At 28.7% G+C, this 25,000-nt stretch overlaps 1 protein-coding gene across 2 annotated transcripts in view; it reads right to left on the minus strand.

Annotated features, from left to right (window-relative positions):
- LOC133629867 (phosphorylase b kinase regulatory subunit beta-like) overlaps window positions 1–25,000 on the minus strand; it is a 59,361-nt gene that overhangs the window by 9,062 nt on the left and 25,299 nt on the right. Inside the window, exons 9-10 of one of the 2 annotated variants that reach the window (XM_062020916.1) lie at window positions 13,009–13,099; window positions 2,865–3,070 (exon numbers count right to left, since the gene is read on the minus strand). In XM_062020916.1, the coding sequence (XP_061876900.1) occupies window positions 2,865–3,070; window positions 13,009–13,099 (297 nt within the window). The remainder of the gene's footprint in view (window positions 1–2,864; window positions 3,071–13,008; window positions 13,100–25,000) is intronic. The other variant, XM_062020923.1, reaches the window with a different exon arrangement.

The raw sequence follows: 25,000 nt of genomic DNA on the forward strand, positions 1-25,000 counted from the left end.
TAGCACAATTGTCCTAGATCAGAGGTGTCCTAACTTTTTCCACCGAGGGCTGCATTCTGACAAATCAAAGCAAGCGGGGTCCATTTTGATATTTTCTATTTTAAAAACCAATACAATATATGTATAAAAAAATATACATTTAGGCCTCCACTCAGGCTTGACCCCAAAGGGTTTTGGTAAAAAAAAAAAAAAAAATGTGTCATTATTCAGTATTATTATTTTTATTATTATTCAAGTTTTAAATCTCCAGATCAACATTAGCTCTATCTGTCAATATAACGTTTTTAAAGATTTAAGTCGTATGCTCTTGTTGTCAAAGAAAACCCTGTTTTTTTTAATGGAAAAAACACAAAATATGCAAATATTTTCACACAATAAAATTTTTAAGTGGAATATTTGAGATTATATAATAATTGGAGCCTTAAAAAGGTCAATAAATCATAACAACATTGATTTTAATTCATTATTATTTTTTGAGCAATGACACTTAAAAACAAATCACACTAAAATTATTGGGGATCCAAATACCGTATTTCCTTGAATAGCCGCTAATTAATTTAAAACCTCTTCTCACTCCTGCGTTTACCAAAAGCATGCGGGATGGACAAGCATGCGTTAATTATTTTAAAACCTCTTCTCACTCCGGCGCTTACCTTATCATGAAAAGCACATTTAATTAAAAAAAAACGTTATTATGGTCTTACCTTTAGGTATAAACGAGTCCATGCGCAGCTCCTATAGAAGTCTTCCTTATCTTTCTTCAGTTTTAAAAGTCTCTCTGTCTCGATGGAGATCTTCCTTTAATTATTACCTCCTGCTTCGATTGAAAGTCCAGTTTAGAAAACTGTTTTATTTTAGATATGTAATCCTCCATGGTAAAAGTGCAAGCAAACAATGGCTCCTCACTCTTGCTGCCTGTTGTCTTCTTCTGCAGCACCGGTCTTCTGCAGTACCAGCAGTCGCAAGAAGGATCACTAGCGCCCTCTACCACCAGGAGGCGGAAGTCATTTAATGACTCATATTTGACCCGGCGGAAGTGCCAAGCATGCGCTAATTATTTTGCGAAACGAGTTTGACCCGGCTCTAATTCTAGGCAGGCGAATACTATATTCCCGGCGGCAATTCAAGGAAATACGGTAATTATAGTGTTAAAAAATATTTTTTTTTATTTTTTTTACTGTTTACTTTTAACACAATAATCTCGAGATCAACTTCAGATCTATCCGTCAATTATACGTTTTATTGTTGTTTATGTTTTTCGTTTGTTCGTTTTAGGCCCTTTGAAAAAAACAGCTCAGTTTTTTATATGGCAAACACAAAATATGCAACATTTTCCCCAAAAATATCTCAAATGTGACGTAATTGGAGCCTTGAATAGGTCAATAATTCATAATGACATTGATTTTGATTCATTATTATTTTTTAAAGAAAGAAACAGCCTGCATGGCAGCTTTGTGTTATTAGAGTAAACATTGCGGCATTTTCTTGTTACATTTCACCTGTTTGCTCTTTTATACCACTTTTCATGTTTTTCATTTTTTTCAATCGTATTTTTAAAATGTGCCGTGGGGCCGTTAAAAAATGACCTGCGGGCCACAAATGGCCCCCGGGCCGCACTTTGGACACCCCTGTCCTAGATCAGTGGTCCCCAACCACCGGGCCGCGGCCCGGTACCACATATATTTGTGCATATGTATATAAACATATACACCATGTGTAGATTTACACATTTAAATGTATAGGCTCTATATATATATATATATGTATGTATGTATGTATGTATGTATGTATATATATATATATATATATATATATATATATATATATATATATATATATATATATATATATATATATATATATATATATAATAAAAAAAAAAATTAAAAAAAAATATATATATATATTTGTGCAAATGTATATATACATATACACAATAATGTGTAGATTTACACATTTAAATGTATAGGCTCTATATATATATATATATTAAAAAAAAAAAAAAAAAGATAAATAAATAAATAAAAAACATAAATAAAATAAATAAAAAAAAATAAATAAATAAAAAAAATTAAAAATTTAAAAAAAAAAAAAGAAAAAAAAGAAAAAAAAAAAAAAATATATATATATATACATATAAATTATGAATAATATGAGAAAAAAGTTGTCATTGTACATGAATTATGTCAGAATATTTTGACAAAAATACAATTTTACAAGAAAACCATTTTTTTAAAAGAAAAACACAATATTAAATTATGTATGAATAAAAAATTAAAAAAAGATAAACATATGCCATTTTACATTAATAAAGTCGAATATACTGTAGAACTAACAGTTTTGATTTTTTTAAAAGAAAGTAATAAGAAAAAAAATCATAAAATAATTTTTAAGAATAATCTGAAAAAAATATTTTACAAGACAAAACTATGTAAAAAAAAATCATTGTACAACAATTATGCTCGGTAGGAATATTTTGTGACAAAAGCAAAAATTTTACAAGAACATTTATATTTTATATGATTAAAATATTGTGAAAAACTAATTGTGAAAATGTTATCTGAGCATTCCGATGTGATGGCTGCATTTATAAAAGAAAGGTGGCTAATTGTCGGTCGTTGAGTGGTACATTTTAAACAACAGCCATTTGGCTGCCTTCTGGGAATTTCAGGGCAAGAATAACAACTTTGGGAGTTCTAGTGCCAAATGTACTTCATTATATTCCCTGGTTGGGCCTGTTGAGTAATTGGAGCAGTGCTGCCACCTAGCTGGAGGATTGTGTATTGTTCAAGAGTCACTAACTAACCTGCGTCTAGCTGGTGGACTATTGTGCGCTTAACTGTCGCGTAGCCGCAGACGCTCACCCGACTCGGATCTTGAGCATGCCGCTGAAGAGCTCGGGGTTGTTGGAGATGATCCATCCGATGTGGATGACCAGCTCCTGCTGCAGGACCGCCTCACGCTCGCCCCCTGGTGGGCAGCACTTGCTGTAGATGATGCCCTGGATGACGCCGGGCGACAGCGGGTTGGAGATCACCTCCTCCTCGCGGCCGAACACGCCCAGGGTCACCTGACCAGAGAGGAAGATAGCTGACCGTGACTTGGACACGCGCGACTTGTTCCTTTGCTTCATGCCATGCTTCCTCTCCAAAGTTCTTGCTAGCTTAGCAGACGGATTGTCGCCGTTTGAGAGTTTTTTTTGTGAGTATTCCATATATCAATAAAACTTACATGAGATACTAAATAACTTCTACATTCCAACAGAAAAAAAAATGCATTCACACAAATGAATTAGCTTGATGCTAATTTACACTGGACATGCCATATACATGCTACTGTTTAGCATTAGCAATTTTACATGGCGGTTTCAACACCTCCAAATTCGGTAGCTAAGACGCACGTTACAATCAAAAAGCAAATTTGTTATAAAAAAAAAAAACATATTTACGGTTCCGATTCCTCGGGTGACGATTGGAATAAAATTGGATTCTTGTTAAAAAACAATTAAATATGGGAAGAGTAGTGGTGTGGATGGTTGAAAGGTCTGAATCGGGTAAAAAAATGGCGCAACATTTTGAGAGTCTAGGTCATTTTAGCACTATGAATATGTCATAGTGTCATTCATTTGAAAAGGAATGTCCTGGAAATTTGGGAATTTCGAGAAAACCGAGAATTTTTGAAAATATTGATACTAGCAAAATTGTCCTAGATGATACGAATGGGTTGGTGTTGGAATTTTTGGAATCGGTTGAAAAATGTTGACGTAGTAACAGTTTTTAATTGAGAATGGGTATTTCGGAATTCCTGGAAATTCTAAAAAAAACGGGAATTTGTACGAAAAAACAAAAATTGGAGCGTTTGTTGTTCCAACTAAGAGGAATGTCGTGAAGGTGGAATGGTGGGAATTGGTTGAAAAATGTGAACTGTGAAAACTTTCCAGCGAGAAGTGAAAATAGGGCTTTGGAAAACCGGGAATTCCTGGAATTTTTTTGAACTTGGAAAATATAAGTTTGATTGGCCAAGGTGAGTGGAGTGTGTGGATGGTTGAAAGGTCGGAATTGGGTAAAAAATGGCGCACAATTTTGAGAGTGTAGGGCATTTTAGGACTAAGAATATGTCCATTCATTTGAACGGGAATGTCCTGGAAATTTGGGAATTTCGAGAAAACCGAGAATTTTTGAAAATATTGATACTAGCAAAATTGTCCTAGATGATATGAATGGGTTGGTGTTGGAATTTTTGGAATCGGTTGAAAAATGTTGACGTAGTAACAGTTTGAATTGAGAATGGGTATTGCGGAATTCCTGGAAATTCTAAAAAAAACGGGAATTTGTACGAAAAAACAAAAATTGGAGCGTTTGTTGTTCCAACTAAGAGGAATGTCGTGAAGGTGGAATGGTGGGAATAGGTTGAGAAATGTGGACTGTGAAAACTTTCCAGCGAGAAGTGAAAATAGGGCTTTTTGGAAAACCGGGAATTTTGGGAATTCCTGGAATTTTGTTGAACTTGGAAAATATAAGTTTGATTGTCCAAGGTGAGTGGAGTGTGTGGACGGTTCAAAGGTCGGAATCGGGTAAAAAAATGGCGCAACATTTTGAGAGTCTAGGGAATAGGACTATGAATATGTCCATTCATTTGAACGGGAATGTCCTGGAAATTTGGAATTTCGGGAAAACCGAGAATTTTTGAAAATACGGATACTAGCACAGTTGTCGTAGATGATATGAATGGGTTGGTGTTGGAATGTTTCTAATCAGTTGAAAAATGTTGACGTAGTAACAGTTTGAATTGAGAATGGGTATTTTGGAATTCCTGGAATTTCGAAGAAAACCGGGAATTTGTACAAAAAAAAATAGGAGCGTTTGTTGTCCCAACTAAGAGGAATGTTTTGAAGGTGGAATGGTTGGAATTGGTTGAGAAATGTGGACTGTGAAAACTTTCCAGTGAGAAGTGAAAATAGGGCTTGGGGAAACCGGGAATTTTGGGAATTCCTGGAATTTTGTAGAACTTGGAAAATATACGTTTGATTGTCCAAGGTGAGTGGAGTGTGTGGATGGTTGAAAGGTCGGAATCGGGTAAAAAAATGGTGCAAAATTTTGATCATTTAGGACTAAGAATATGTCCATTCATTTGAATGGGAATATCCTGGAAATTTGGGAATTTTGGGAAAACCGTGATGTTTTTTAAATATTTTTGAAAATGATAAATAGATTTAGAATCAGAATGAGTAAGAATCACAATTTGTTTGTTTATCAATTTAGTTGAGACTGGCACATTCATCTTAATGGCAAAGTATAGAAGAGATGAAATTGTGTATGTTTATATAATAATGATTTCAATGTATTAATACAATCTTGGAAAATGGCAAAAAATAGAAACAGCCTTAAATTATTGTATTTATCGGATTCTCGCAGTTTATCATTTGGTATAATAATTATAATGACACTTTTTCAAAACAGGTTACAGGTTAGAAAAGATGGCCTACTAAATCTTTTAAAAAATTGATTTTTTATTTTTTTAAATGCAATCGGTTTTTGAACATTTTAAATCGATTCAGAATCAGAATGAGTAAAATCGCAATTTGGTTGTGTATCGATTTAGTTGTGACTGGCACATTCATCTTCATGGCTAAGTATATGAGAGATTAAATTGTGTATATTAATAAAAAATAACAACCTCTAAATTAATATCAATATGCTGCGAGCTATTCTTTTATATTCATAAAAGTCAATTTCTGAAAGTAAAACCCAAATTCTCCCATTAGATTAATGATTTCAATTTATTAATACAATCTTGGAAAATGGCAAACAATAGAAACACCCTTAAATTATTGTCTGTATCGGATTCTTGCAACATTTTATTTGGTATAATAATTATAATGGAACTTTTTAAAAACAGGTTACAGGTTAGAAAAGGTCTTTCTGTTTGCATGGAGATGGCCTAATCTTTTTAAACATTTATTTTTATTTAAAAAAAAAAAAAAAAAAAAATAATATAATATATATAATATAATATAATATAATAATATAATAATCAATTTTTTTAAAATTATACATTGATTTAGAATCAGAATGAATAAGAAAAATAGCAACCTATAAATTATTAATACTAAAATGCTAAAAGCTATTCTTTTATATTCATAAAAGTCAATTTCTGAGAGTAAAACCCAAATTCTCCCATTGGATTAATGATTTCAATTTATTAATACCATCTTGGAAAATGGCAAAAAATAGAAACACCCTTAAATTATTGTCTTTATCGGATTCTCGCAATATATTATTTGGTATATTAATTATAATGAAACTTTTTCAAAACAGGTTAAATGTTACAAAATATCCTTCTGGTTGCATGGACATGGCCTGATTAGTTAGAAATTAATTTTTATTTAGAAAACAAAAATGCAATCGATTTTTGAAAATTATAAATTGATTTAAAATCAGAATGAGTAAGAACCACAATTTGTTTGTTAATCAGTTTAGTTGTGACTGGCACATTCATCTTAATGTCAAAGTATAGAAGAGATTAAATTGTGTAGATTTATAACAAATAGCAACCTATAAATTATTAATAATAATTTGCTGAAAGCTATTCTTTTATATTCATAAAAGTCCATTTCTGAAAGCAAAACCCAAAGTCTCCCATTGGATTAATGATTTCAATGTAATAAAACAACCTCGGAAAATTGTACAAAAAAATAGAAACACCCTTAAATCATTGTATTAGGAACCGCAATTTGTTTGTTTATCATTTTAGTACATTTTGTATATGTATAAAAATAGCAACAAATAAATTATTAATATTAATATGCTGCAAGATATCTTTTTATATTTATAAAAGTCATTTTCTGAAAGTAAAACCCAAATCATTCCATTGGATTCATGATTTCAATTTATTAATACAATATTGGGAAATGATAAAAAAATAGAAACACCCTTAAATCATTGTATTAAGAACCGCAATTTGTTTGTTTATCATTTTAGTACATTTTGTATATGTATAAAAGATAGCAACAAATAAATTATTAATATTAATATGCTGCAAGATATCTTTTTATATTTATAAAAGTCATTTTCTGAAAGTAAAACCAAAATCATCCCATTGGATTCATGATTTCAATTTATTAATACAATATTGGGAAATGATAAAAAATAGAAACACCCTTAAATTATTGTATTAAGAACCGCAATTTGTTTGTTTATCATTTTAGTAAATTTTGTATATGTATAAAAGATAGGAACAAAGAAATTATTAATATTAATATGCTGCAAGATATCTTTTTATATTCATAAAAGTCCTTTTTTGAAAGTAAAACCCAAATAATACCATTGGATTAATGATTTCAATTTATTAATACAATATTGGGAAATGATAAAAAATAGAAACACCTTTAAATTATTGTATTAAGAACCGCAATTTGTTTATCATTTTAATACATTTTGTATATGTATAAAAGATAGGAACAAAGAAATTATTAATATTAATATGCTGCAAGATATCTTTTTATATTCATAAACATCCTTTTATGAAAGTAAAACCCAAATCATCCCATTGGATTAATGATTTCAATTTATTAATACAATATTGGGAAATGATAAAAAATAGAAACACCCTTAAATCATTGTAATAAGAACCGCAATTGGTTTGTTTATCATTTTAGTACATTTTGTATATGTATAAAATATAGGAACAAAGAAATTATTAATATTAATATGCTGCAAGATATCTTTTTATATTCATAAAAGTCCTTTTCTGAAAGTAAAACCCAAATCATCCCATTGGATTCATGATTTCAATTTATTAATACAATATTGGGAAATGATAAAAAATAGAAACACCCTTAAATCATTGTATTAAGAACCGCAATTTGTTTGTTCATCATTTTAGTAAATTTTGTATATGTAAAAAAAATAGGAACAAATAAATTATTAATATTAATATGCTGCAAGATATCTTTTTATATTTATAAAAGTCATTTTCTGAAAGTAAAACCCAAATTATACCATTGGATTAATGATTTCAATTTATTAATACAATATTGGGAAATGGTAAAAAAATAGAAACACCCTTAAATTATTGTCTTTATTGGAACATTTTAAGTTGTTTTAGACAAGCCCAATTTTTTTGGTGTTTGTATTTATTTTTGTATTTTTTTAGATTTTTGTATTGTCAAAATATGCTGTTTGCTTGTTTAATTGTTAAAAAAAACAACAACAAACCAAATGGCAAAGACTACTTCCATTGACTACGGCAACACACCTGTACATAACTACTGTACAGCACAGTTATTATTATCAGCTAAATGTTAAATTTAAAAAAATAGTTTTTACTTTGAAAAAATTAAGATTTATTACCAAATGAACACACAAAGTAACACAAATTGGTATCGGTATCGATAAAAAAATGGTATCGGTATCGATAAAAAATTACAAAAAATTCTCGCCAGACTTCCTAGTTGGTCGTTGAAAGGGCCGAGTGGGCGTGGCCAACACACAGTTTTAGTTTTTGACTGGACTTAGGGGCAGTTATGACTGAGCCCCGTGAAGTCTGCCTAGCAACAAGAGGACAAAATGACATTGTCTGTTAATGGGCCTGCAAAAATAACAATAATAATTTTTAAAGTTCAAGTTTCAAAGTACACGCATCAGTTTTTATTGAAACGCGTGATATTGCTAGTTTTATTAGTTTTAGTTTTTGACTGGACTTAGGGGCAGTTATGACTGAGCCCCGTGAAGTCTGCCTAGCAACAAGAGGACAACATGAGATCGTCTTTTAATGGGCCTGCAAAAATAACGATAATAATTTGTAAAGTTGAAGTTTCAAGTACACGCATCAGTTTTTATTGAAACGCGTGATATTTCTAGGTTTATTAGGAATATATTTAAAAGGTAGCAGCTTGTGCAGACCATCTGTATGCAGATGCACACCTTCCGCTACTTCAGCACTATGAAAAGAAGCTAAAGTGCTACAAAATAATAATAAAAATGAGCCGAGATAAGTGCGTCTGGGGCGAGGAGGCTAATCTGTGACAAACACTCCACGCCGTAGGAGCGCGTGCACGGCGCGAGCGTGCCAGATTTTTTTTCCGCGGAATGGGCGAACATAAAAACCAGGAAGAGCGTCACGAAATAGAGAAGGAGTTATCATCGTGAGACGTCATCATTCTAGCAAGGAACACTGAAAAGTCGTAACATGAGATTAAAATCATACAAAAAGTTGTTATATTAGCGGAATATCGTCATGAGGAACACTTTGAGAAGCAAGCAAGTCTTTGAGATTCATCAACTTGAATCAATAAGGACTTTTAATGATGTTTATGCTCACCATTTGGGGGAAAACTATGGATTTTTTTTTTTTAAATGGGGAAAAAACAACAACTTTTTTTTAATGAAATACAAATCAAAGTTGGCTTTGCTACACATAAAAAAACATTTTTATTTAAATTAATTTATCTTTTGTATTTGCAAGGCGCGTCAAAAAGTACATTTGCGGGTCACGTTTGATCCCATAAGAAGCACATATTTTTAATATAATGTAGTCCTGACATATTAAATAATGTGAATATTTACCAATATCTAATTAATCTAAGCTTGCAATGTCCACTACAACACGGAAGATAAGTGGTTTAAAAAATAGAAAAAAACATTTCTACAAACTTTTAAAAAATTAAAAAAGGCTTTGCTACACATCTTAAATGTAAAAAATTTTTAAAAAATCAAAAAAAAAATCAAAAAACCAAAAAAAGCACTTAAAAAACAAAAGTATCTTCTCTATTCTAAAATGTATCAAATAGGAAATATTTATACATAAATATATTTTTTGTCACAAAGTCTCGTATGATCTCATAAGAAGTACATATTTTTAATATAATGTATTCCTGACATATTATATCATGTAAATATTTAGCAATATCTAATTAATCTAAGCTCACAATGTCCACTACACCACAAAAGACAAGTGGTTTTAAAAAAAAGTTTTTTTCTACACACTTTATAAAAAAAAAGGCTTTGCTACACATCTTAAATGTTAAAAATAAAAAAATAAATAAAAAACATCTAAAAACAAAAAAAATAATTTATTTATTTTGTTGTATTTATCTTCTCTATTGTAAAATGTATCGAATAGGAAATGTTTATACATATATATCTTTAAATATATATTTAACGATATCTAATTAATCTTAGCTCGCTATGTCCGACAAGGTCTTTTTTTTATTTTTAAGGGTTTTCTACACACTTAAAAAAAAAATACAAAAGGCTTTGCTACACATCTTAAATGTTTAAAAAAAACAACAACAAAAAAACATCTAAAAACAAAGCAAAACTTTTTTTTTTTTAAAACATTAATTAATTTTTTCTATTGTAAAATGTATCAAATAGGAAATTTGTATACATAAATATATTTTCTGTCACCAAGTCTTGTTTGATCTCATAAGAAGTTCATATTTTTAATATATGTAATCCTGACATATTATATCATGTGAATATTTACCAATATTTAATTAATCTAATCTTGCAATGTACACCACAGCACGGAAGACAAGTGGTTGAAAAAAAATAAAAATTCTACAAACTTTAAAATTTTTTAAAAAGGCTTTGCTACACATCTTAAATGTAAAAAATAAAAAATACATAAAAAAACATCTAAAAAACAAAAAAAGCACTTAAAAAACAAAAGTATCTTCTCTATTCTAAAATGTATCAAATAGGAAATATTTATACATAAATATATTTTTTGTCACCAAGTCTCGTTTGATCGCATAAGAAGTACATATTTTTAATATAATGTAATCCTGACATATTACATCATGTGAATATTTACCGATATCTAATTAATCTAAACTCGCAATGTCCACTACACCACAAAAGACAAGTGGTTTAAAAAAAAAAAAAAACAATTCTACACACTTTATTTAAAAAAAGGCTTTGCTACACATCTTAAATGTTAAAAATAAATAAATAAATAAAAAACATCTTAAAAAAAAAAAAAAATCTTTTTTTTTTTTTTTGTATTTATCTTCTCTATTGTAAAATGTATCAAATAGGAAATGTTTATACATATATATCTTTAAATATATATTTAAAGATATCTAATTAATCTTAGCTCGCTATGTCCGACAAGGTTTTTTTTAATTTTTTTAAGGGTTTTCTACACACTTAAAAAAAAAATACAAAAGGCTTTGCTACACATCTTAAATGTTAAAAAAACAAACAAAAAAAACCATCTAAAAACAAAGCAAAACTTATTTTATTTTTAAAACATTAATTCATTTTTTCTATTGTAAAATGTATCAAATAGGAAATTTGTATACATAAATATATTTTTTGTCACCAAGTCTCGTTTGATCTCATAAGAAGTACATATTTTTTATATATGTAATCCTGACATATTATATAATGTGAATATTTACCAATATTTAATTAATATAATCTTGCAATGTACACCACACCACGGAAGACAAGTGGTTCAAAAAAAGATTTTGCTATGAATTAAAAAAAATACAAAAAATACAACAAATAAAAGCAGGCTTTGCTACGCATTTTCCTTTAAAAAAAAAAATATATAAATAAAAGTAGGCTTTGCTACACATCTAAAAACAAAAAACAAATTACCGGTACATTTTTTTTTTTTTTTTTTTTTCATTAATATTTTGTAAGGCGTATCAAATACATAAAGTTTTTACCCTCGGGTCACGTTTGCTCCATTAGAAGTACATATTTTTAATATACTGTAATACTGACATATCAAATAATGTGAATATTTACCAATATCGAATTAATCTAAGCTTGCAATGTCCACTACACCACGAAAGACAAGTGTCTTAAAAAAAGGTTTTGCTATACATTAAAAAAAAAAAAATACAATAAATAAAAGCAGGCTTTGCTACACATCTTACATTTTTTTAATAACATATAAATAAGAGTAAGTTTTGCGACATATCTAAAAAAACAACAACTAACTTTTAATCTTTTTTTAATTAATTTATCTCCTCTATTGTAAGGTGTATCAAATAGTAAAATTGCATACATAAATAACAATTTTACCCTCGGGTCACATTTGATCCCATAAGAAGTACATCTTTTTAATATACTGTAATACTGACATATATGGTAAATATTACTAGTGAATATTTACTAATACCTAATGAATATAAGCTACCCTAATAAAGACAAAAAGCTTTCTCAACACACTTTAAAAAATTAAAAAATAAAATTTTAATAAAATATAAATAAAAGTAGGCTTTGCGACATATCTAAAAAACAACAACAAATTTTTGTATTTGTTTCTAATTAATTTATCTTAGCAAGGTGTATAAATGAGCACATTTGCATACATAAATAAAATGTTTACCTTCGGGGCACATTTGATTCAAGCACATATTCAATATTTTAATACTTATAATGAATATTTACTAATACTTAATAAATCTTGCTTGCTATGTCCATCACACGACTAAAGACAGTTGGTTTAAAAAAAAATTAAAAAAAGGTTTTTTTTAAAATTATCCACCAGAATTTGTAAGTTTGTCATGTTTTTCTTCAGCAAACAGGCTCCACTACATTATTAACACAGCTCGTTAGCATGAAAGCTACAGTTCCCAGCAGCTAAATAAAATTAAAAGCACTTTAAAAAAAAATCCAGGCTAAATTCTGGTCAATAGAGAAGAGCTTTCTATAGAAAAAATAATAATAATAAAATCAGGCTTCGCTACACATACAAAAATGAGCCTTTAAGGTTCTCCTCATTGAAGATGCTAACCTAGCATGAGTGTAAAGCTAGCATGTAGCTGCCTTAGCTAATGCTGCTAACGTTTGTCTCCCACCGGGGAATTGGGGTGTTGTTGATGTATTAATGTTGCTAACGTTTGTGTCCCACTGGGGAATTGGGGTGTTGTTGATGCATGACATCTGTTACGCTACATTCCAAAAGTGACAATGTTTCATTTGTTGCGGCAGCGTAGCGAGGTGATATTGTGCTCAGACATGATTGGCGAGCATGCACCTGACTTACCTGCTTGCCATGCACTAACACACTAGTAATACTGGGGGCCAGGCTGTCCACTAGCTTACTTAACAGACTGGCAGCAAGACGGACAACAGACCTAGTGGGCGACAAACACATCACAGGGGGTCAGCACAGCAGCTAGGTGGCGCTGCAGGAGCGTGAGGCACTGATGGTGTCAAATATTTATTTTTAATATTTATATGTAATTCATTTTATATCATATCATTAATCAAAAGTGATTTAAATTGTATCATTAATTCTTATTAACAATTAATACATTCATTAACATTGTATTCAATTCAAGAGTTACATTTAAATAAATGTACTTTCACTTTATCTAATTAATTGCAAAAGTCATTAATTTCTTAATTAAAATTTATATAATACATTTTAAATATTTTCAAATGTGTTTAATGTAATGTTTTTATTTAGTTTCATTTAAATCCAATGTTATATTTGACAATTTAATTGAATTCAATTAATTTGTATTATTTTCCTAATTAAATAGTATTTAACAAATTTTTAATACTTTTGAATTTTAATGTGATTTTTAAAAATGCTTATGTCATTTACATCCAATGTTATATTTGAACATTTAATTGAATTAATTTAATTTGTATTCAATTCAATGTTATTACACTACAATTAAAATTAAGTGTAATTATTATTATTTATTAATAATTAAAAGATTATTACATTATTATTTATAATTAAATAAATGCACTTTCACAATAATATAATTAATTGCAAAGGTAATTATTTTCTTAATTAAAAGGTTTTAAATAAATGTGGAATATTTTTAAATTTATTTAATGTAATGTTTTCTTTTTATTTCATTTAAATGTAACATTAAATTTGATCCTTTAACTGAATCGAATAATTTGTACATAAATACATTTTGATTTTATATCAAATTATTAATCAAGTTTTTTTAAATTGAGTATAATTATTAGTATTTATTAAGAATCAATACAACATTACATTATTAATTATGAATTAAAAGGCATTTAATTAATGTGGAATATTTTAAAATGTGTTTAATTTTTTTTTTTTTTTAAATTTCATTTAAATGTAATATTATATTTGATCATTTAATTGAATTCGAATAATTTGTACATAAATAAATGTAATTAGGCTAAATGTTGATTTTATAAAAAATATTATTCAAAAGTATGTATTATAATTATTTAATAAATAATACATTAATTAAAATTGTATTCAATTAAATATTAATATGTAAATGTACTTCCACTTAATCTAATTAATTACAAAAAGTAAAAATGTCTTTAATAAAATGTATTTACTGAATTTTAAATACTTTTAAATTAATGTAATGTCATTTTGTTATTTAATGTAATTTAAATGAAGCCACTTGACCACTTAATTAATGAATTCATCAATTAATTTAAATTCAAATAAATGTTATTAGGCTAAATATTGAACTGAAAGAAATTACTTTTTGGGTGATCCTTTTTTCCATTGAGTTGATATCAATTTAAGAAAAAATATTTACTAATTAAAAATCCAATTTAGTTTTGTTTGTTTGAATAAACACAAATAAATACAAACATGATGAAAGTACATAAAATAAAAATAGATGTAGGATGACAATGAACATGAAGTGATGTATTTGGCAACATGGACGCTAGCTGCTTAGCAAAATAAAGCTCATTCGATCAAAAATAACACGAGATCTTTTATTTTGGTCTTTCACTTCCTGCAAACGTGTGAATCAAGCGTGAGACGGATCATTTTCAGCCCGACTGAAAACATGAATAACCAGTTTTCATACTTTAATGCTCACTAATTGTGTTTGTTGCAAATGTGCTGATGAGTCAACACGCGCCACACGTTGCTAGCGGCAACCGCGCCGCCAAAAGCCACGGCGGCGAAGAAACGAAATCATGAGATTCATAGTGACGGGTGTGTGCGTGTGTGTTCTTGTATTGCTACCCTTCTTGAGACGTGAAGAAAGAAAAGTATCTTCCATATGAGGAGGTGTGAACAAGTGATGACATAAATCAATAACATTGCATCTAATAGACAATGTCTCATTTGTGGTGACATCTAGCAAAATGAGGGCGGTCCCAAAAAGGAGGGATTTTTCACATTTTTAAAAGTTCTCCCCCTCTGGTCAACATATGAAATAACAAGTGGTGTGTAAGAAATTGAAATGCGCCCCCTTTGGCCAAAATTAATTAAAAAATAGTAAAATAAATATGTATATAGAGACATACTGTAATAACTTGAAGTTAATAATGCAGATTATTATTATTTTTATTTTTTTTAAACTAAAAGCAGTCTTTTTCTCACAATGTGTCGACTTTTTTCGTATAAAATTGGGAACAATTTCTGATATTCTTTCTGTTTCTGTAATATTGCCATATTTTCTCGTATAATTACTACCTTTTCATGTACAATTATTACTTTTTAACGCAAAACGGCGACATTTGTCGTAGACAATTCTGACTTTTATCACAATATTGCCAATTTTTGTTGTTGTTTGTGGTCTAAAAAAGGAGGGATTTTTCAAATTGACTGTGTGTCGCTTTAAAAAGTACTCCCCCCCTGGTCAACATATGAAATAACAAGTGTATGTAAGGAATTGAATTGGCCAAAATTAATTTAAATAAAAAAAATATTAAAAAAATATATAGAGACATACTGTAATAACTTGAAGTAAATAATGAAGATTAAAAACCAATTACAAACCAAAAAATAAACACATATTGCAATATTTACTCGTAAAAATTATTACTTTTTAATGCAAAATTATTACTTTTTAATGTAAAATTATTACTTTTTAATGCAAGATGGTGATATTTGTCAGAAAAAAAATTCGAACTTTTATCACAATATTGCCAATTTTTTTGTTGTTCTTGTAAAACAGTGACATTTATTGAGTAAAATGATGACATTTATCATAATTTTACCAAGTAAAATTCTGATTATTATGATAATGTTGCCAACATTCTAAAGTTTTCTTATAAAATTGTGACTTTTGTCGAGTAAAATTACGACTCTTTTCATAAAATCGCCTAAATTTTAAGCTTTTCATGTAAAATTGCGACAATTATTGAGCAAAATTCCAACTTTTATCATAATGTTGCACAAATGTTCAGTTTTTCTTGTAAAATTTTGACTCGTATTTACTAAAATGACGACTTTTATTATAGTACTGCCAAAATTATAAGTTTTTTTGTGAAATTATGACTTTTTTCTTGTGCAATTCCAACTGGATGAATTGATTAACGTGGACAAGTTGAAAAACGTATTCGGGTGTTGCCATTTAGACTTAGACTTCCTTTTTATTGTCATTCAAACTTGAACTTTACAGCACAGATAAGAACGAAATTTCGTTACATAAGCTCATGGTAGAGCAGGATTAAAAAAAGCAATAAGGTGCATATATTAATAAATAAATATATATAAATAATATATAAATATATATATAAAATAAATAAATATATATAAATATATATAAATAAATAAATTATTGTACGGAATATTTACTGTACTGTGCAACCTACTAATAAAAGTCTCAATCAATTAATCAAACTCATTTTTCCCAACAAGCTCACAACAAATGCGCCCCCTTTGGCCAAAATTAATTTAAAAAAAAGTAAAATAAATATGTACATAGAGACATACTGTAATAACTTGAAGTAAATAATGAAAATAAAAAAACAATTAAAAAACTAAAAAAAACTAAAAGCAGTCTTTTTTTCACAATGTGTCGACTTTTTCTTATAAAATTGGCAACAATTTCTGATATTCTTTCTGTTTCTGTAATGTTGGCATATTTTCTAGTCAAATTATTACTTTTTTATGTAAAATTATTACTTTTTATTGCAAAATGGTGACATTTGTCATGTACAATTCTGACTTTTGCCAATTTGTGTTGTTTTTCTTGTAAAATGGTGACATTTTTTGAGTAAAATTATGACTTTTGTTTTTTGATTGATTGATTGAGAAGTTTATTGACATCTTAAAGAATGTAATCCATGTAATGCTTTAAAAAGGCAAAAAGCCAAAAGGCTTGTTTCCACTGTGGACCATTAAATATTCATCACATTTGATACATTCAATAATAAAATATATATAACCTGTAACATGTATATATAAAAAATACGTAAAAAATATATATATAAATTATGTCAAATGAGGGTGGTCCCAAAAAGGAGGGATTTTTCAAATTGACTGTGTGTCGCTTTTAAAAGTCCTCCCCCTCTGGTCAACATATGAAATAACAAGTGTGTGTAAGAAATTGAAATGCGCCCCCTTTGGCTAAAATTAATAAAAAATGTGGGAAGCAGATCATAATCATATCCATATTTAAGTGTTACTTCTTTCTAAAACTCCTATAGTCATATTTACATCAGCTAATGTCTCGTGTGGTACAAAGTGCTTGGATTCGAGTGTCCTTGAGTAGAGAGGCAGAGCGCTGTTGAGACTGCCATAACATTCCTAAGATAAGGAGCACAGGGCAGTGCTGAGCTTGGGGGGACAGGAGGGGGAGGGAAGACCGAGCTAGACCGGGTCAGGGAACGCTGGTGTGCTAGATGGGTCTCAGGTTTGTCCTCTAAGCTTGGAGAATAAACCACAAAATACCAACTACTGCCTGTTGATTGGATATAAACATCAGCTTATTGCCATGAAAATAATCTGGGAGAGACTAGCAATTTGAATTCCCCATTGGAGGAATGCTGGTCAACGCAACAGTCGCTTTTAAAAGTCCTCCCCTTCTGGTCAACATATGAAATAACAAGTGTGTGTAAGAAATTGAAATGCGCCCCCTTTGGCTAAAATTAATAAAAAATAAAAATGTATATAGTGACATACTGTAATAACGAAGTAAATAATGATAATAATGTCTTTTTTTCACAGTGTGTCGACTTTTTTCTTATAAAATTGGCAACAATTTCTCATATTCTTTCAGTTTCTGTAACATTGCGATATTTTCTCGTAAAATTATTATTTTTTCATGTAAAAATATTACTTTTTAACGCGAGATGGCGACATTTGTCGTATAAAATTCGGACTTTTATCACAACATTGCCCTTTTTTTTTTTTTTTGCTCTTGTAAAACAGTGACATGTTTCGAGTAAAATGATGACAAAAGTCAAGTAAAATTCCGATTATTATTATAATTAGAGATGTCCGATAATATCGGCCTGCCGATATCATCGGCCGATATATGCGTTAAAATGTAATATCGGAAATTATCGGTATCGGTTTTTTTATTACCGGTATCATTTTTATTTTTTATTTTTTTAAATTAAAGCAATATAAAAAACACAAGATACACTTACAATTAGTGCACCAACCCAAAAAACCTCCCTCCCCCATTTACACTCATTCACACAAAAGGGTTGTTTCTTTCTGTTATTAATATTCTGGTTCCTACATTATATATCAATATATATCAATACAGTCTGCAAGGGATACAGTCCGTAAGCACACATGATTGTGCGTGCTGCTGCTCCACTAATAGTACTAACCTTTAACAGTTAATTTGACTAATTTTCATTCATTACTAGTTTCTATGTAACTGTTTTTATATTGTTGTACTTTCTTTTTTATTCAAGAAAATGTTTTTAATTTATTTATCTTATTTTACTAATTTTTTTAAAAAGTACCTTATCTTCACCATACCTGGTTGTCCAAATTAGGCATAATAATGTGTTAATTCCACGACTGTATATATCGGTTGGTATCGGTAATTAAAGAGTTGGACAATATCGGAATATCGGATATCGGCAAAAAGCCATTATCGGACATCCCTACCTGTAACATGTATATATAAAAAATACGTAAAAAAAATAAAATAAATTATGTCAAATGAGGGTGGTCCCAAAAAGGAGGGATTTTTCAAATTGACTGTGTGTCGCTTTTAAAAGTGCTCCCCCTCTGGTCAACATATGAAATAACAAGTGTGTGTAAGAAATTGAAATGCGCCCCCTTTGGCCAAAATTAATAAGAAAAATAAAATAAAAAATAAAAATGTATATAGAGACATACTGTAATAACGAAGTAAATAATGAAGATTTTTTTTATTTATACTAAAAGCAGTCTTTTTTCTTATAAAATTGGCAACAATTTCTCATATTCTTTCTGTTTCTGTAACATTGCGATATTTTCTCGTAAAATTATTACTTTTTCATGTAAAAATATTACTTTTTAACGCGAGATGGCGACATTTGGCGTATAAAATTCGGACTTTTATCACAACATTGCCCTTTTTTTTTTTTTGCTCTTGTAAAACAGTGACATGTTTCGAGTAAAATGATGACAAAAGTCAAGTAAAATTCTGATTATTATTATAATTAGAGATGTCCGATAATATCGGCCTGCCGATATATGCGTTAAAATGTAATATGGGAAATTATCGGTATCGGTTTTTTTTATTACCGGTATCGTTTTTTTTTTTTTTTAAATTAAATCAACATAAAAAACACAAGATACACTTACAATTAGTGCACCAACCCAAAAAATACGTTAAAAAAATAATATAAATTATGTCAAATGAGGGTGGTCCCAAAAAGGAGGGATTTTTCAAATTGACTGTGTGTCGCTTTTAAAAGTGCTCCCCCTCTGGTCAACATATGAAATAACAAGTGTGTGTAAGAAATTGAAATGCGCCCCCTTTGGCCAAAATTAATAAAAAATAAAAAATAACAATGTATATAGAGACATACTGTAATAACGAAGTAAATAATGAGTCTTTTTTTCACAGTGTGTCGACTTTTTTCTTATAAAATTGGCAACAATTTCTCATATTCTTTCTGTTTCTGTAACATTGCGATATTTTCTCGTAAAATTATTACTTTTTCATGTAACAATATTCCTTTTTAACGCGAGATGGCGACATTGTCGTATAAAATTCGGACTTTTATCACAACATTGCCCTTTTTTTTTTTTTTTGCTCTTGTAAAACAGTGACATGTTTCGAGTAAAATGATGACAAAAGTCAAGTAAAATTCCCATTATTATTATAATATTGCCAACATTTTTAAGTTTTCTTATAAAATTGTGACTTCTGTCGAGTAAAATCACGACTCTTTTTGTAAAATTGCCAAAATGTGAAGCTTTTCTTGTAGAATTGCGACTGTTATTGAGTAAAAATTCCACCTTTTATCATAATATTGCACAAATGTTCGGTTTTTCTTGTAATATTTTGACTCGCGTTGACTAAAATGACGACTTTTATTATAATACTGACAAAATTCTAAGTTTTTCTTGTGAAATTCCAACTAATTTTTCACAACAAGCTTTTTTATATGTGCATAGTATGTATATATTATTCATGTTGTAAATACACTTCTTTATATATCTAGAAAGGCTGGTCCTAAAGAGGTGGGCATTTTTCTCAGGTCTCAAGAAGGTAACAAATACACGATTGCGTGTGTGTGTGTGTGTGTGTGTGTGTGTGTGTGTGTGTGTGTGTGTGTGTGTGTGTGTGTGTTCAGCGCTGGAACACAAAAGCGGAGCTGCAGTTGAATAAAAAGCGTTTATGGGTGTGGATGTGGCGTCAATCTTTGTAGGCCAGCCTATTTCAAGCTCCACTAGCTGGCATGTTAGGCAAATGAGGAAGTCAATCGAAGGCGGCGCTGATAGCGAATCGCGGCGTCCCCCGGGAAAGGAAATAAAACCGCCTGCAGCCTCGCTGACGCCTTCTCTCGGCCATAATCTCATGTCTGCCCGCTCTAATTAATAAAAACAACACAAAGGGGGGTTGTCGCTGTCACTCAAACTACACACACACTCACAATACACACTCCCATGCATTTATATACAAACCCCCAAAAAGTAGTGAAGTTGTCACGTTGTGTAAATGCTAAATAAAAACAATGATTTGCAAATCCTTTTCAACTTATATTCAATTGAATAGACTGCAAAGACAAAGTATTTCATGGACATCTGTAAGTGCAAGTTCAATCAATCAATCAATCAATGTTTATTTATATAGCCCTAAATCACAAGTGTCTCAAAGGGCTGTAGTGATTTTTTAACATTTATTTAGAGTTAAGTCAGAATTTCTTTGGCATTTATTTAGTAATTATTTATCATTTATTTAGCGTTAAGCCACTGCTTATTTGGCATTTATTTAGTGATTTCTACCATTTATTTACTATTAAGCCAGCATTTATTTGGCATTAATTTTACATTTATTTAGTGATTATTTAACATTTATTTAGCGTTAAGCCAGTATTTATTTGGCATTCATTATGTGATTGTTTACCATTTATTTAGCCCTGATTCTGTATTTATTTAGCGGGGGTTTTTTTTGTATGTATTTTGTGTTTATTCAGCATTAATTCATTATTATTTTGCATTTATTTATTGTTTGTTTCGTGATTATTTAACAGTAATTCAGTATTTATTCAGCATTCAATTAGTGTTTAGTTAGTGATTATCCAGCGTTTATTGAGTGTTTGTGTAGCATTTATTAGGCATGTATCTATTGTTTATTTAGTGATTATTTAGCATTTATTAAGCACTAAGTAAGTATCTATTTAGCATTTTTTTGTTGCATTTATTAAGTGATTATTTTACATTTATTTAGCATTAAGTCAGTATTTAATTTACTTTTATTTAGCATTTATTTAGTGATTATTTTACATTTATTTAGCATTAAGTCAGTATTTAATTTACTTTTATTTAGCATTTATTTAGTGATTATTTAACATTTATTTAGCATTAAGTCAGCATTTAATTTACTTTTATTTTGCATTTATTTAGTGATTATTTAACATTTATTTAGCGTAAGTCAGTATTTATTTGGCAAAGCAGTCTTTTTCTCACAATGTGTCGACTTTATCTTATAAAATTTGGGACAATTTCTCATATTCTTTCTGTTTCTGTAATAATGCAATATTTTCTCATAAAATTATTACTTTTTCACGTAAAATTATTACTTTTTCACGTAAAATTATTATTTTTTAACGCAAAATGGCGACATTTGTTGTATAAAATTCGGACTTTTATCACAATATTGCCAATCTTTTTTGTTGTTCTTGCAAAATAGGGAATTTTTTGGTGTAAAATTATGACTTTTTTTCACAATTTTTTCAAGTAAAAATGCCCCTCTGACTACTTTTTTTGCAATGTGTTGCTGCCATTAAATTCTAAGTTCATGATTATTTGCAAACCAAAAAAAAAACAAGTTTCACAGTGTGAACATGTATTTATTGTTTATTTAGTCATTATTCAACATTTATTTAGTATTAATTCAGTATTTATTTAGCAGTTTTTTGCATACATTTTGTGATTTTTTTTTAACATTTATTTAGAGTTAAGTCAGAATTTCTTTGGCATTTATTTATCATTTATTTAGCGTTAAGCCACTGCTTATTTGGCATTTATTTAGTGATTTCTACCATTTATTTACTATTAAGCCAGTATTTATTTGGAATAAATTTTACATTTATTTAGTGATTATTTAACATTTATTTAGCGTTAAGCCAGTATTTATTTGGCATTCATTATGTGATTGTTTACCATTTATTTAGCCCTGATTCTGTATTTATTTAGCAGGGGTTTTTTTGTATGTATTTTGTGTTTATTCAGCATTAATTCATTATTATTTTGCATTTATTTATTGTTTGTTTCGTGATTATTTAACGGTAATTCAGTATTTATTCAGCATTCATTTAGTGTTTAGTTAGTGATTATCCAGCGTTTATTGAGTGTTTGTGCAGCATTTATTAGGCATGTATCTATTGTTTATTTAGTGATTATTCAGCATTTATTAAGCATTAAGTAAGTTTCTATTTAGCATTTTTTGTTGCATTTATTTAGTGATTATTTTACATTTATTTAACATTAAGTCAGTATTTAATTTACTTTTATTTAGCATTTATTTAGTGATTATTTAACATTTATTTAGCATTAAGTCAGTATTTAATTGACTTTTATTTTGCATTTATTTAGTGATTATTTAACATTTATTTAGCGTAAGTCAGTATTTATTTGGCAAAGCAGTCTTTTTCTCACAATGTGTCGACTTTTTTCTTATAAAATTTGGAACAATTTCTCATATTCTTTCTGTTTCTGTAATATTGCAATATTTTCTCGTAAAATTATTACATTTTCACGTAAAATTATTACTTTTTAACGCAAAATGGCGACATTTGTCGTATAAAATTCAGACTTTTATCACAATATTGCCATTTTTTTTTGTTGTTCTTGTGAAATAGGGAATTTTTTGGTGTAAAATTATGACTTTTATTCACAACTTTGCCAAGTAAAAATGCCCCTCTGACTACTTTTTTGCAATGTGTTGCTGCCATTAAATTCTAAGTTCATGATTATTTGCAAACCAAAAAAAAAGAAGTTTCTCAGTGTGAACATGTATTTATTGTTTATTTAGTCATTATTCAATATTTATTTAGTATTAATTCAGTATTTATTTAGCATTTTTTTGCATAAATTTAGTAATTTTTTAACATTTATTTAGAGTTAAGTCAGAATTTCTTTGGCATTTATTTACTAATTATTTATCATTTATTTAGCATTAAGCCACTGCTTATTTGGCATTTATTTAGTGATTTCTACCATTTATTTACTATTAAGCCAGTATTTATTTGGAATACATTTTACATTTATTTAGTGATTATTTAACATTTAGTTAGCATTAAGCCAGTATTTATTTGGCATTCATTTTGTGATTGTTTACCATTTATTTAGCCCTGATTCTGTATTTATTTAGCGGGGGTTTTTTTGTATGTATTTTGTGTTTATTCAGCATTAATTTATTATTATTTTGCATTTATTTATTGTTTGTTTCGTGATTATTTAACGGTAATTCAGTATTTATTCAGCATTCATTTAGTGTTTAGTTAGTGATTATCCAGCGTTTATTGAGTGTTTGTGTAGCATTTATTAGGAATGTATCTATTGTTTATTTAGTGATTATTCAGCATTTATTAAGCATTAAGTAAGTATCTACTTAGCATTTTTTTGTTGCATTTATTAAGTGATTATTTTACTTTTTTTTTTAGCATTAAGTCAGTATGTAATTTACTTTTATTTAGCATTTATTTAGTGATTATTTAACATTTATTTAGCATTAAGTCAGTATTTAATTGACTTTTATTTAGCATTTATTTAGTGATTATTTAACATTTATATAGCATTAAGTCAGTATTTAATTGACTTTTATTTTGCATTTATTTAGTGATTATTTAACATTTATTTAGCGTAAAATGTGTCGACTTTTTCTTATAAAATTTGGAACAATTTTTCATATTCTTTCTGTTTCTGTAATATTGCAATATTTTCTCGTGAAATTATTACATTTTCACGTAAAATTATTACTTTTTAACGCAAAATGCCGACATTTGTCGTATAAAATTCGGACTTTTATCACAATATTGCCAATTTTTTTTGTTGTTCCTGTAAAATAGGGAATTTTTTGGTGTAAAATTATGACGTTTTTCACAATTTTGCCAAGTAAAAATGGCCCTCTGACTACTTTTTTGCAATGTGTTGCTGCCATTAAATTCTAAGTTCATGATTATTTGCAAACCAAAAAAAAAGAAGTTTCTCAGTGTGAACATGTATTTATTGTTTATTTAGTCATTATTCAACATTTATTTAGTATTAATTCAGTATTTATTTAGCAGTTTTTTGCATAAATTTAGTGATTTTTTAACATTTATTTAGAGTTAAGTCAGAATTTCTTTGGCATTTAGCCCTGACTCTGTATTTATTTAGCAGGTTTTTTTTTTGTATGTATTTTGTGTTTATTCAGCATTAATTAATTATTATTTTGCATTTATTTATTGTTTGTTTCGTGATTATTTAACGGTAATTCAGTATTTATTCAGCATTCATTTAGTGTTTAATTAGTGATTATCCAGCGTTTATTGAGTGTTTGTGTAGCATTTATTAGGCATCTATCTATTGTTTATTTAGTGATTATTCAGCATTTATTAAGCATTAAGTAAGTATCTATTTTGCATTTTTTTGTTGCATTTATTTAGTGATTATTTTA

Source organism: Entelurus aequoreus, linkage group LG02, assembly GCF_033978785.1.
Source record: "Entelurus aequoreus isolate RoL-2023_Sb linkage group LG02, RoL_Eaeq_v1.1, whole genome shotgun sequence".
NCBI classification, from domain to species: domain Eukaryota; kingdom Metazoa; phylum Chordata; class Actinopteri; order Syngnathiformes; family Syngnathidae; genus Entelurus; species Entelurus aequoreus.